Raw genomic sequence first — 14,021 nt, forward strand, 5'->3', positions numbered from 1 at the left:
TTTTCTCATAAACCCTTGAGACAACGGATTTGGATTCCCTGCTTCACACAATCACACAGTCAGGAATGTGGACCATCTGATTTCATCGAACCATCAGTATTTGAAAAGTGTTTTTAAGTTGAATTTATCGAAAATTCGAAATTATTTATGAACCGTCAAATCTTAATCAGACAATTCTTATCTTTTAACTATGTGAATGCATGCTTCTCCGACTGCAGGGAATCCAAATCCCAAGAAAACCTATTTACCCCTTACATCATTTCCTCACACCTCCATTTCCCCTCCTCCTTCTCTTCCCACCAAGTCACCAACTTTTGTTGCCTTCTTCTCCCTCTCCAATTTGAAAATATAATTTTGTTTTATATTTTGTACAATGGAATCGTGTTTTTATTACATAAATTTAGGGTGAAAAAAATGGAACAGAAACACGATTTTATTATATACTTTTATAACGAAATTGTTCCATCAGGTATATTAGTGGTAAAAAATGCAGCAGAAATATAATTTTGTTGTGTGCTTCTAAAATAGAATCGTGTTTGTCATAACATAACCTGCAGGTCTGTTGTCGTGTGGAGTTTTTTAAATGTAATCTACATGATTTGATGTAATGCAATGTGATTAAGAAAAACAAACCAGCCCCCAGTCCCATCCTTTATTCATGGTGATGATAGAAGCACATGGGAACTGAAAATAGAAAAAAATAAAATAAAAAAAGGCAAATGAAGTTTCATGTATATAAACATTATAAACACACATAACCCTAAGCTTCCTTTGCCAGTGTTGATACAGTCACAATTACTCATTTCTTTGGGAAGGGAGGATGAAAAAACACAGGCAGGTAAAAAGCATAACGGAGAGGGAAAAAACAACTACATTTACATTCATGTGCAAAGCAGAGCTATAAGCTCTGAAGCCTAACCCACTATATCTGCAGTTAGTTTGTCCAAAATTTTCAGTCCAGTCTGAGAAGCAATTACAACTGTGCATCTGCATTACATAATAATAGAAATAAATAAGTCGAATAGTTGATATTGTCAAGCAAACCCCTTTCCATGATTCTTTCGTCTAGAAAGAATATTAACAAAACCAAGGCAATTACTTGTAACCAACTTAGTGAAACTGTGATGTTTTAAAGTGAGCAAGATGTTGACCATGGTTGCATTTGAATTTTATTCCTTGGACTAAAAAAATTGGTGCACCTATAGCACAAACTACAACTCTAAAACGAAAAGAAACTAAAACTTTATAACCTTTGCATCTCTTTTTGTCAGTTAGAGGATATAACCGCTAAGTTCTTAACATTATTTGAAGCATATGCCAAGCAATACTTTTTCATTGAATACTGACAGACTGAGAAAGATAAATGAAATTGTCTGAGTGAATCATTTGATGTTTTATATGTGTGGTAAACCTTCTGATGAGAGTTTCTTAACCAATTTTGAGGAACATAGTAAGATAGTGCATTAGATAAAGAATTGTGGAAGAGAAATATTGCCCAAATCGCAAAATCAGATCAGGTTCAACAGAAAATCATTCTACCAATCATTTCAAGTACAAGAGAGACTCAAAGCAGTATCAGATATTTTGATGTGGTGACCATCTTATCTTTAGTTCAGTTCAATCAGTGTGACTGTCAACTACTTATTTAAAAGAGTATAAAAGTTAAAGAGAGAAAACTAACGGGACTTTAGATACGACACCATGGTCCACAACACCATCAACTTTATCAAGGCATTTTGCTACTTCAGCTGCAAGTAATACTAAGTCAGCGGAACGGACCAGCACAAATAATGAGGTTTATCACTTGAAAATTGAAACAGGCATCACACTTGCAGAACTTACCAAGGTTTTCTATTGGAGATGTAAAGATAACATCAGGAATATTATGTCCTTCGCTGGTGACTACTGGGAAGTCACCTCCTAGTGGACCTGCTTGCCCTATAGATGGTCTTCTCCAGACCTTCATTTACAAAGAGCCATGATAAATATAATCACAATGTAAATAATTTCTTGATAAAATAATTAAGAGAAGAGAATGAAGAGAAATATGAGGAGGAGCACAAGAAAACCTCCTTGATCAAATAAAAATATGAGGAGGAGCACAGGAAACAAAGAAAGAGTAGACGGTTCAAAAGAGCTTTCCAATCCCTTTATAAGTCCACAATATAAACCAACCCAGATAAACCATGTGTTAGCACTCTAACAGAAGTCAAGAAAACAACTTTCTCCCTGAAGGATGGGAAGAAAGAAACTCCTAACCAAAAACTCTGGCATTCTTTTGTAATTCAGCAACATTTTATGTCATTGCTTCACCTTTCGGGATAACAGGATATGGTTTTTAGGACCTTCTTGTTTATTCCAGTACATCTTTTTTTTTTCTTTCCAGTTTCTGATTCAAAATCCCACTGTTCAAAACCTTACGATATCTAAGTCCTGGAAAGTTTAGTTTCTAAAAAGGGTAAAGGCTTTTGTTTGGACTATGACACTTTTTAGAATTAATATAAATGATCTGTTACAGAATTGTAGGATTGACAAGGCTATTCCTGTTGATGTCTGTATCATATGTTTTCTTCAGAGACAAATAATCATCCTTTAGCATTGTGATTGTTAAGTTCCATTAGCAACTTTGTAATTGGGTTTTCTTAACAATTTTTGGGATAATGAACTTGTTTGACTCCTTTCATCCTTTTCTGTCTATTCACTGGCAAGGAAAAGAGTTTGGCAAGTGTTGCAAATTGCTATGGGGTGCCACTGTGAATGTATTGTTGTTTTTGGGGATAAACAGTAATTTTCTTGTCTAGAGAAATACTATAATGAAAAAAAAAATGACTGCATACTAAACATGGGAAGTATTAATTGACCATGTGAACCAAATGGGGAGGTCCCAATAACTACATGACTGCATCATTGTATTAACTTACTCCTTTGGTTCTCCAGAAAACTGGGTAATAAATCTTGCTTTAATTTCGATTCACTGCTTATATAAAACTTTATTTATTACACTATCATTCTATCATGTGTTACCATGCCACAAAAGAGTATGGCGTCTCATGTAATTTCTGTCATAATCAAACTCTTTTGATGTGTCATCAAATGACTGGATAGTAGTGTACAAAACTTCTACACAGAATAACAGATCATAACTAAGATGAGATGTCATAATAAAAGATCAAATAATCAATAAGGAATGAAGATATTAGAGAGAAAGTTAGTGGTATGTATTGAGGAAAAAATGGTAGAATAAGGTTTGGACATGTGACAAAAAGACCATAGAGGCCCTATTAGAAGAACTGATCAGATTGAGTACCAAAGGTAGAGGTAGACCAAGAAAGACTCTTATGTGAAACCATTGAAAAAAGATCTAGAATTAAATAGCCTCTTCATAAATTTGGTGGTAATAACACAACGGCATGTTTGATTCATGGAGCCAGCTCCACTTAGTGGCAAAAGCTTTGAATTGTTGTTGTTGTGGATCATTACAAAATCCTAAATCATTTAACAGAAAAGCCTATACTCAGTTGCATACAGTATCTATACACATCAACAAAGCAAACCGTATCAAAATATCATGATCTTTAAAACAAATAAGGAGATCTTTATGTCATAGTCACTCGTTTAAGTTGGTAAGCAAGCAACCAGTTAAAACATTCTTTATTATATGCATGTGTATAAACTCAGCAAAAGAGTAAATGTAGAGTGAAACCTCAGCATCACCCAGAAACATATCATCAATCTCTTCAGCAATTGTCATCCAGTTGAGCTGCAAAAAACATAGCAACAAATGTTCCTTCTTCTATAGCATCAGCATCATCAAATGCAAAATCAATCTACAACAGAGTAATTGCCAATGAATCTACACTAAGATTTATTTCAGTTTTATAAAAAAATAAAATCAAAGATGCACAAAACATCAAGACAGTCCAGCATTACTTTTTTTCCTTTTCATTTATTTTCATTGTAACGATAGATTTCTTCAAAAGTTAAGCATATAAGATAAAGTTTTTTTAATTATTTTTTGGAAAATTTTCACCAGGGATTGCAAACGAGGCTTCCTTTTCATTCCTTTCTAGCAAACAAACAATTTTAATTGAAAGAGAAAGTTCCCGTTACAGTCAGCAAAGCAACCCTATTTCAGCATTTTGCGGCACTCTGTTTCTTTCTTTCTCAACAAATTGTTTGCTTTATGTGCATTAAATTAAAATCCTAACCCGAAGTAACTTCTCCCTCCGGAACTTCATACGCACAGTTCCGGAATCTCCCTATTGTTCTATTAGCATCATTAAAAATGCAGGTACATTGTACTAATAGTCTTCACTTAAGCACCAAATAGGTTTATTTATAAATAAAAACCGCGTTGTTATTGCTCAAAAAATGAAAAACGACTCACGTCTCGAGTAATTATCCAACTACCTTGTAAAACTCCTAACCAATGCATTCACGGTGAATTTCATATTCATTCATTCTCACTACTCAAGTTACACGTTTTCTTAGGTTTCTATTTTTTTTTATGTTTCTAATTTAGTTTCAAATATTTGTTACAGTATTTTAAAATGGATGTTACTAATAGGTGTTTTTAAATATGGGTTAAAAAATTACAAATAAAAAATATTTATTAGGTAGATTATGAGAATATGTAAAGATAAGTCATGGGCAATATAATTTTATACATTCTAATAAATTTTTTTTTTAATTTCTTAACCAATACTCTAAGGACATTAGTTAGTATTTAACTTTTAAAAATTAAGAAAACAATACTATACTTTATATAATTAATAATTTACAATCAGTACATTATAACTCTTTTAATAAATATATTTTATCAAAAATAATTATTTTACCAATATAATTTATATAATTAATAATTTTTCTTAAAAAAATATAGGAGAGTAATGTAATGAGGCATTCTCTTTGGTCTCGAATATAATCAACAAATCTTTTTAATTTTTTTTCTCAAATATAAATAAATCTTAATTAACAAAGTCTTATTTAATGAGGAATAATTTAAGAAAAGAATGTTATTTTTTAATTAAAAATAATCCAGTTTAATGAAATTAAAGAATCTCCTTAATAAATATAAAATGTGTCTATTCTTTTCTTATAATCGAGGAGGGGTAAGCTTTTTTTTTTCTTCTTGAACGTAATGAAGTAACTAAACAAAGGCCATGTTTGAATTCTTCCGGATTTGGATACAGATAGCAGTCGCAGCTACCGAAACCACACTCTTTTTTTAGTACAAAATATTTTTCTATCACTGTAGAAGAGGAAAAGCTATTCGGCCCATTGCACACATTAGTAAGAGTGCAAGACCATTGAGATTCACCTTATACAGCAAAAGAATCATCGATCCTTCGTCACAATTGGCACTAAACGTATTTTCATAGAATTACCCAAATATGGTACCATTTTTGTTTATGACTTTAGCATTTAGCAACCTAACCGTGCAAGAAGGTTGAAAGAAAGAAAGAAAGAAGGAAAGGCAAGACTTGGAGTTCACCCGAAAAATCTTAAGCAAATCGGTGCACATTTGTTGCACATGCGGCGCACAATTGCTTTGCATTAGCAACAGAATCTTGGTTAAGCCATTGTTCTGCGTCACCGCTTCCTGCACCTTGCGATCACGGAACAGGTAACACACTCCACAGCGTCGTCACCGCGTGCTCCGTCACCCCTCTCGACACCTTCAAAACCTTGCTCAGCACCGCCGCCACGCACTCCGTCGCGTCCTCGCAAATCTCTCTCCTCCCCTTCCTCGTCGACAACGCCGTCTCCACAATTTCCAGCACCTTCTCCATCGCCGCCGCGCCCAAATTCACCTCCGTCAACAGCCTCTGTTACAACCCCACATGCAAGTCCTAGAAGGAACACGCAGAGGCCAAACTACTTGGAGGACTACACCACCCAGTAAAGGAGAAAGAAGAACTTCAGCGCAAATTGTGATAACAAAACCGTTAGTTGTGCGCTGATCGTGATGACGAAGCCGTTAGTAGTGCGTGTAGTGGCATTTCTTTTTTTTTCACGCATGTAATGCACGTAATTCTGTTACTCAGTCTATTTGTAATTAATAGCGCAGTGACAGCCACGTGTTGGTTGATCCTAAGCCTTTGTACAACCAATTATTGGCTATAAATGCACTTTCGCATAATAAATGAGGCAGACAATTATCCAGCATATCCTTTTTATCTTCTTCTTGTTCGTAGGAGACTAGCCTTGGTCTCGAATACAAGGCTGAACACTCGAATACAAGGCTGAACACCCATCATTGGTTCGACCTGTCGACAACGTTCAACCATCACCCCAATGGCCGAACATAACACCAGATCCAAAACCACCAAACACAACCACACCACCCTCCCCCACCGCCCATTCTCATGCATCCCGCCACTCCCTCAAGCTCGAGGTTCTGTGTTTTGATGGCCACGATGTCATGGGATGGATCTTCAAGATCTCCTAATTTTTCGACTATCATCACACACCGAAAGAGGAACGAATCATCGTTGCCTCCTTCTACATGGATGGCCCCGCGTTAAGTTGTTATCAATGGATGCATCGTAACGGCCTTGTCACCTCTTGGCCTAATCTCCTTTAGGCGCTCGAAACCCGCTTCGCTCCAACCTTCTATGACGACCCGAAAGGTGCGTTGTTTAAACTCACCCAACCCAACTCTGTCAATGACTACCTACTCGAGTTCAAAAGGTTGGCCAACCGCATCGTCGGCTTGTCCCCCCCTTCGCTACTCAGTTGCTTTGTTTCTGGTCTCAGTCTGGAGCTCCGTCGTGAGATACAAGCCCTGCAACCTCTTTCCCTTCCACAAGCCACTTCCCTTGCCAAACTACAAAAGGACAAGTTGGAGGACCATCGTCGTTCATATCGCCCCTGGCCACCTCCAAACTCGTCTACCCCTCCTTCTCTCCCTCTTTTTTTACCGAACCCACCCACCACCACACCCACCAACCCCCTACCCAACCCAAAACCTTAGGTTCGGCGTCTTACACCGGAAGAAATGGCCCGTAAATGAGAATTGGGCCTGTGCTATAACTATGGTGACAAGTGGGCACCCTCCCATCGTTGTCGTGCTCGGTTTTTCTTGTTGATTGCCGACGACGATGACTTTGATTCCCATCCATTGCCTCATCTCCCACCAAATACACCTTCTTCCCAACTCTGACCAATCAATATTAGGCCATATCGCTACCCATATTTTCAGAAGACCGAAATCAAGCACCAAGTGAATGAAATGCTCTTTGTCGATTTTATCCAACTCAGCCACAACCCTTTCTCCTCATCGGTTTTATTGGTGAAGAAGAAGGACGGAAGCTAGCGGTTTTGCGTTGACTATCGCACCCTCAACTCGGCGACGGTGAAGGACTATTTTCCCATGCCCACGATTGATGAACTATTGGATGAATTGGGCAAGGCTTCCTGGTTTTCCAAGCTTGATCTCCGGCTAGGTTTTCACCAAATTCTCATGGCAGATAATGACATCGCCAATACTGCTTTCTGAATTCACCTAGGGCACTACGAGTACAAAGTTATGCCATTCGGCCTCTGCAATGCCCTTTCAACCTTTCAGGTTAGCATGAATGAGCTATTGAAACCATTCATCCATCATTTCATCACGGTGTTTTTTGATGACATCCTCGTTTATAGCTCGTGCCTTGCCGATCACATCCTTCACCTCGAACAGGTCTTTAAGTGCTTGACTCAAAATCAGTTTTATTTGAAGGAGTCCAAGTGCTCATTCGCTCAACAGAGGCTGGAATACTTGGGTCACATCGTTTTCAGTTCAGGGGTTGAACCCGACCCGAGTAAGATACACGCGATGGTTTAGTGGCCTACTTCCACTAATACCACCTCTCTCCACGACTTTCTCGGTCTCACCGGCTTCTACCATAAGTTCGTTAAGCACTATGCCACCATCACCGCCCCCTTGATGGCGTTGTTGCAAAAGGATAACTTTCACTGGCATGTCGAGGCCCAATCGACTTTCGACAAACTCAAACAGGCCATAACTCATGCACCAATCCTTGCACTTCCTGATTTCAACGCCCGATTCACCTTAGAAACTGATGCATCAAGTGTAGCTATGGGTGTCGTTCTCATGCAACATGGACACCCACTGACCTTCTTCAGCCAGGCATTCTGCCCCCGCTTACAACGTGCCTCCACATACGTTAGGGAACTTCACGCCATTACCACAATTGTGCCCAAGTGGCGCCAATACTTGTTAGGGCACAAGTTCACCATCCTCACTGACCACAAGAGCTTACGTGAGCTAATGAACCAGGTCATCCAGACGTCGGAACAATAGGTCTATTTGTCGAAGCTGCTTGGATACGACTATTCAATCCAATACAAATCCGACAAGGCCAACGTTGTAGCTGATGCTTTATCCTGTATCCCTCAAACGACACAATATTTTATTTTGTCCATGCCCCATCCCATATTCCTTGATGTTATTTGTGCTTACATGCGCACTAACAAAGCGGCACACAACACTATTAACCACCTCATTTCAGGTTCCAACCCAAACCCAGATTAGAGGCTCCAAGATGACCTCATCTTTTTCAAAATTAAAATCTGGTTAGACCCTGACCATCCTTTTCGGTCTTCCCTCATCGCAGAGTTTCATGTAACTCTTATCGGCAACCATATAGGCTTTACAAAGACTCTACACAAACTCCAGGCCAACTTCTCCTGGTCTACTATGGGTAGTGACGTTCGTAATTTTGTTTGGCAATGCCTCACATGCCAACAAATCAAATACGAACCCAAACGTCCAGCGGGTCTCCTTCAACCCTTACCAATACCAGCGTCCCCATGGAAGGATCTCTCTTTAGATTTTATCACTTGCCTACCTTCTTCCCAAGGTTACACAACCATACTTGTCGTCATGGATCGCTTCACCAAGGGTGCTCATTTTGGGGCGCTCCCATCCACTTATACGGCAAGCAAGGTTGCCTCCTTATTCATAAATATGGTCTGCAAATTACATGGGTTCCCTCGAAGTTTAGTTTTAGACCGTGACCCTGTTTTTGTGGGACGTTTCTGGTGCGAGCTCTTCACCATCCACCTTCCCTCACTACTTACATACCGGTCATTGCCAATTAAAGTTGTTGATCACTTGCTAACCGCTCGCCAGGACCTCTCAGCATCCCTACAAGCTCGCTTTAGAAAGGCACAACAAACAATGAAAACTCAGGCCGACTCCAAATGCCGTGACATTTCTTACAATGTCAAAGATTTGGTCTACGTGAAACTCCGACCTTACCGCCAAACTTCCTTAGCAGGTTCCACCTTTCACAAATTGTCCAAACGTTACTACGGGCCCTTTCAAATCACTGAACTTATCGGTACCGTAGCTTACCGCTTGGCACTTCCACCATCATCCAAAATCCACAATGTCTTCCATTGTTCAATCCTCAAACCTCACCATGGACCACTTCCCAACACCATCGACCCTTTACCACCTCGTGCGAGTGATAATCATCCATTGATCGAGCCAATGGTCATTCTAACAATGAAGTGGGATACTACTCAAGTTCCTCCTTCACTACTCGTTCTTGTTTAATGGCATGGCCTTCCACCAGAGGATACCTCATGAGAATCATGGACCACACTCTGCGAAACTTTTCACCTTGAAGACAAGGTGACTTTACCGGACATGGGTATTGTTACGACCCCACATGCTTGTCCTAGAAGGAACACGCAGAGGCCAAACTACTTGGAGGACTACACCACCCAGTAAAGGAGAAAGAAGAACTTTAGCATAAATCGTGATAACAAAACCGTTAGTCGTGCACCGATCGTGATGACGAAGTTGTTAGTAGTGCGTGTAGTAGCATTTCTTTTTTTTTTCATGCATGTAATGCATGTAATTTTGTTACTCAGTCTATTTGTAATTAATAGCACAGTGACATCCATGTGTTGGCTAATCTTAAGCCTATGTACAACCAATTATTCACTATAAATGCCATTTTCACGTTATAAATGAGGCAGACAATTATCCAGCATATCATTTTTATCTTCTTCTTGTTCGTAGGAGACTAGCCTTGGTCTCGAATACAAGGTTGAACACCCATCAGCCTCTTCATCGCCTTCACTGCTCTGAGGTTCACCAGCTTCAGTTTGTTCCGCTTCGGCACCGAAATCGCCATCAGGCTCGTCAGTGCGGCCTCTATCAGCGCCAGATCTTTCTCCGACGAGGCCGATTTCAGCAACTCGGCCACCACGCCTTGCTTCTCGGCGATTGAAATCTTTGTATCCGCGTCGACGACTATGAACTGCAGAACCCTAGCAGAGGCAATTTTCGAATCAGGGCTTCCTCATTGGAGAATTAAAAGCAGAGAATCTAAGCTCTGTTTCTTTCCTTTCAGAATAGAGTTTTTCAATTCCTCGCGACTCGACGCTCTCGAGAACCAAACCTAACACGATAACTACTCGTTCGAGAAATTTAACACTAGTTCCCGCGGTTACTCTGCCATCGACATTGTCGAGGAATCGAACGAGTTGATCCACAAAGCCTTCTATTTTGGCGAGGAAGGATTTGTTCTGGTGAGAATCTTTGGCGAAGTTGAGTAGTTTGGCGAGCGAAGCGAACCGAAGGAAGTCTGAGTTGGTTTTCAAGTTGGTGACGATTGAGATGACTTGGTCACAGGAAATGAGTGGTTCGAAAGCGGTTTGACGACGAAGCGAATCGGAGCAGATCTGGATGAGGTTTTGGAGAGTGCAATTGGGAATGAAGTGTTTGGTTGGGAGGAGTTGCATGGTGGCAGGGCAGGTGTTGTTGCCGTCGTCGAGCCAGCGTTGGATGTTGAAGCGGTTGTAGGTGAGTTCGGTGCAGAGGTTCACAGGGGATTTCATGATGTCGAGGGAGATAGGGCACTTGAAAAAGCTAGGAACGCTTATGCATAGATCTTGTTTGTCTCTCACCATGGTAAGTTTTCTTTTTCGTATCAAAAATAATAATCTCCTTAATTAAGAAATATATAAAGTACATATGTTTTTTTTTTATAAATATTTGGATGGGTCAAAGAGGGAATTGTGGAGTGCATGTGTAGGCTTGGGATTGTATTATTCTTAAGCACCACAACCAAATTCAACTCAAGTCTGTCCAGAACCACAAGCTCTTACAGTCTTACACCACTCTTCAAGCCTAAATACAATAAATTAATTTTGGTTATGAGTGAGACTGAGGTTCAAAGTCTGAAATGGTGAAAATTTGATAATATAGAAATTAAAAATTTAAATTTAATTTTTGAATGTATAAAAAATATAACAAATTAATTTTATGAACAAATTTATCACAAATTAATTCATAAACTTTACAATTTTATCTTAAATTGATCCTTAAAAAATATAATTTATTATTAAATTGACCTTTAAATAGTATAATTTAATGATAAAATAATTTCATAAATTTAATAATAGAACCAATTTTTTATAATTTTTGCATGCAATATTATGAGACTATATTTAAATTTATATATTTTAGGAAATCAATTTGTCACGGTTATGAACTAAAATCAGTATTTATCCTTCTTTTAATGATTTATTTCGCCAACTGAGGAATTTCCACATAATAACAATGTTTACATTTTATATATATATATATATACCTCACCTTCCATCCCTCCGTTCGCTTTTTAGCGGTTTCGAACATTCGGAGGAATTTCTCTCTCGCTCTCTCTCTTCAATTCAACACTTCGAGGTTCGATCTTCGACCTATCTCTCTGCTTTTTGTTGCATATTAGATCTTTATTTTCTATGTTCATTTTTTTTACTTAATTCAATTCTCTCTTTCACTCTTTAATTTCTGAGCTTAGAGCATCGGTTTAGTTCGGGTCGATGAATGAACGAGGTTCGGGTTTTCAATTTTTCACACTACATTTCTTAATCTCTATTTTCCCGGTTACTTCGCTCGCCTTGTCTTAAGTAGCTAGCTCACTCGATTTTACCGATAAAAAATTAAGGAGAAAATTGTGGCCGAGAATAATTGGATTGCGTTTTCTTCGTAGCGTACTACTATATCTTTTAGTTATTTTTTCTTTGGCTTTTAATCCGAACCTTAATTTTGATTTTATTTATTCACCTGAGAAGGACTTAAATTAAATATATTGTTTGTTTTAGTTTGTGCTGCATGTAATACTATTGTTTGTTTTACTTTGTAAGAATCAACTGTCTATGTCAGGATTGCTTTTCAAATTGTTATTTCATCTTCTTTTTTGTTTAACCTGTAGAATCGAAGGCACAGTAGGTAAAGAGATTTTTCATCACACACCCTACTCAATCAAGTAAGATGACCCCTTGACAATGATTCTTTTTACTTTCTAGTATTACTAATTATAGTTTACTATCTATGTATGTAGTAAGTTGACTTTTAATAATTAACATGTTGACATTGTTGTCATTTCCTGCCATGGTGCCCTTTACCTTCGCTTGTGACTTGTCCTCCTCGTCTAGAAACTTAAGATTTCTGTATGGTGGGATCTTAAAAAATATAGTGATTCCAAATATTAAATGGGGTGTCTTTGAACTGATGATGAGGTGCATTTTCTGCTATCTCTTTTGTCTGTTTTTTTTTTTTTTAATAATATAATAAGAGGAGGATTAACTTGCCCCCAAGACCTCTTTTAGAGTTATTTCTCGTTCTCATCACTCATTATCTGGTCGTAATCATCTTATCTGGTAGATCTCAAAAAAAATAAATGATAAGAATAAGAAATAACCCTAGAAGAGTTACCTTAGAGTAAGTTGATCTTCCTCATATAATAATATGTCTTGTTTATGAATTTATTTTCGATTGGCACTTCCAGGTATGTATAAACTGGAACAGTAAATGTCAATTTGGATATTGCTGAGGACCTCTGGAGAGCTGCAGATCAATATCTTCTGGACCACCTTAAGAGTATTTGCGAATATGCTATTCTTTTGCTTTTGTAGAAAGCTTCTTAGCGACTTAATTTGACCCAATGGCTCACCAACCCTCTTCTTGTAGGATATTTCTGAGGAAAATGTTGCACTAATGTATGTCAAAGGAAGGATTGGGATGTTACTTCATCAAAACATGCATGTATACGGTTTATGCTGGAGAATTTTTTAGGCTGAGGTCGAAACAAGGTATGTTACATTTCTACCTGTGTTGTGTTTATCTCCTTTTGTGAATCATTTCCATCATATTTCATGTCCTCCATACGCAGGTATTGTCGCATGGTTCATCGCATTGTACCAGACATTCCGACTCGTGAGTAACCCTAGACTTTAACCGTGACAAGAGGAAATTTGAAAATGTACAAGGGTGTAAACTTCTTGTTCCATGGCGGAGGAATAGTCATTTATTTTGTTTCAAGTTATGCGGCTACACACTATACTTTATCATTTTAAAATGATTTTTTTTACGGAGATTGAGTTATGCTATTGTTAGCCCATATTTTCGACGGGCTAAAATATGCTCTAAGTATGCATTGGATGTCGTCTCGAGGTTCGAAGCATATTACAGAGCAAGAGTAGGGTCAGGACCTGTTTGAATCGAAAAGAGAGAAGAGTCTTTTGAAAGGGATTCCCAGGTTCAAGGAGGTATTTGCGAAGTACAAGGCTAGGATAAGAAAGAGAGCTTTCGAATCATTGGGTGATTCGAATTGGTGTATGATCGAGTCGAAGTCGAGGCAACAGGAGTTCTAAACTTAGCACAATTTCTGACAACTTCACAAAATTAGCTTCAACTTCGAGCAAGATGGATAACCGTTCTAAGGAGCAGTTATGTGCATGTAAGATGTACGTGGCAGGACACTTGGCATTCGGATAATGTTCGACCGTTAGGGCAGTTTATTTTCGAATGTCTATATATAGCAGTTTTTTAGTTAGATTTCGGGGTCGCAAATCATTTCTACAGAATCCTTATACACTCAAAGTATCCAGCGCAGAGAGAAACGAGTACACAAGGAGAATGTATGTTTGTTTGTGAACCATTTTAAATTTCTGCAAACTTTACATTTCGAATGCAATGCAATTTACGCTTCACTTTA

At 38.3% G+C, this 14,021-nt stretch overlaps 1 protein-coding gene, 1 long non-coding RNA gene and 1 pseudogene across 5 annotated transcripts; 1 reads left to right on the forward strand and 2 right to left on the reverse strand.

The window, feature by feature from the left end:
* Positions 1-708: 708 nt before the first annotated feature.
* On the reverse strand, positions 709-4,158 carry LOC100806233 (probable ribose-5-phosphate isomerase 4, chloroplastic). The gene is made up of 4 exons (XM_006586802.4): positions 3,704-4,158; positions 1,843-1,960; positions 1,682-1,748; positions 709-987 (listed from the first exon to the last, which is right to left on the reverse strand). Exons 1-4 carry the CDS (start codon positions 3,749-3,751, stop codon positions 915-917), a joined length of 306 nt encoding a protein of 101 aa, XP_006586865.1. The 5' UTR covers positions 3,752-4,158; the 3' UTR covers positions 709-914.
* Positions 4,159-5,383: 1,225 nt separating this feature from the next.
* On the reverse strand, positions 5,384-10,932 carry LOC102662561 (U-box domain-containing protein 27-like; annotated as a pseudogene).
* A 695-nt stretch (positions 10,933-11,627) lies between these two features.
* Positions 11,628-14,021, forward strand: LOC102668054 (uncharacterized). 4 transcript variants are annotated; one of them, XR_005886491.1, is made up of 7 exons: positions 11,644-11,707; positions 11,823-11,857; positions 12,237-12,290; positions 12,460-12,543; positions 12,813-12,904; positions 12,995-13,116; positions 13,197-14,021. It is a non-coding gene; the product is annotated as an uncharacterized lncRNA (long non-coding RNA). The 4 variants fall into 4 exon arrangements; XR_005886489.1 differs by lacking the exon at positions 11,823-11,857 and having other exon boundaries at positions 11,633-11,707; XR_005886490.1 differs by having other exon boundaries at positions 12,237-12,543.

Source organism: Glycine max, chromosome 9 (assembly GCF_000004515.6).
Source record: "Glycine max cultivar Williams 82 chromosome 9, Glycine_max_v4.0, whole genome shotgun sequence".
Classification (NCBI taxonomy): domain Eukaryota; kingdom Viridiplantae; phylum Streptophyta; class Magnoliopsida; order Fabales; family Fabaceae; genus Glycine; species Glycine max.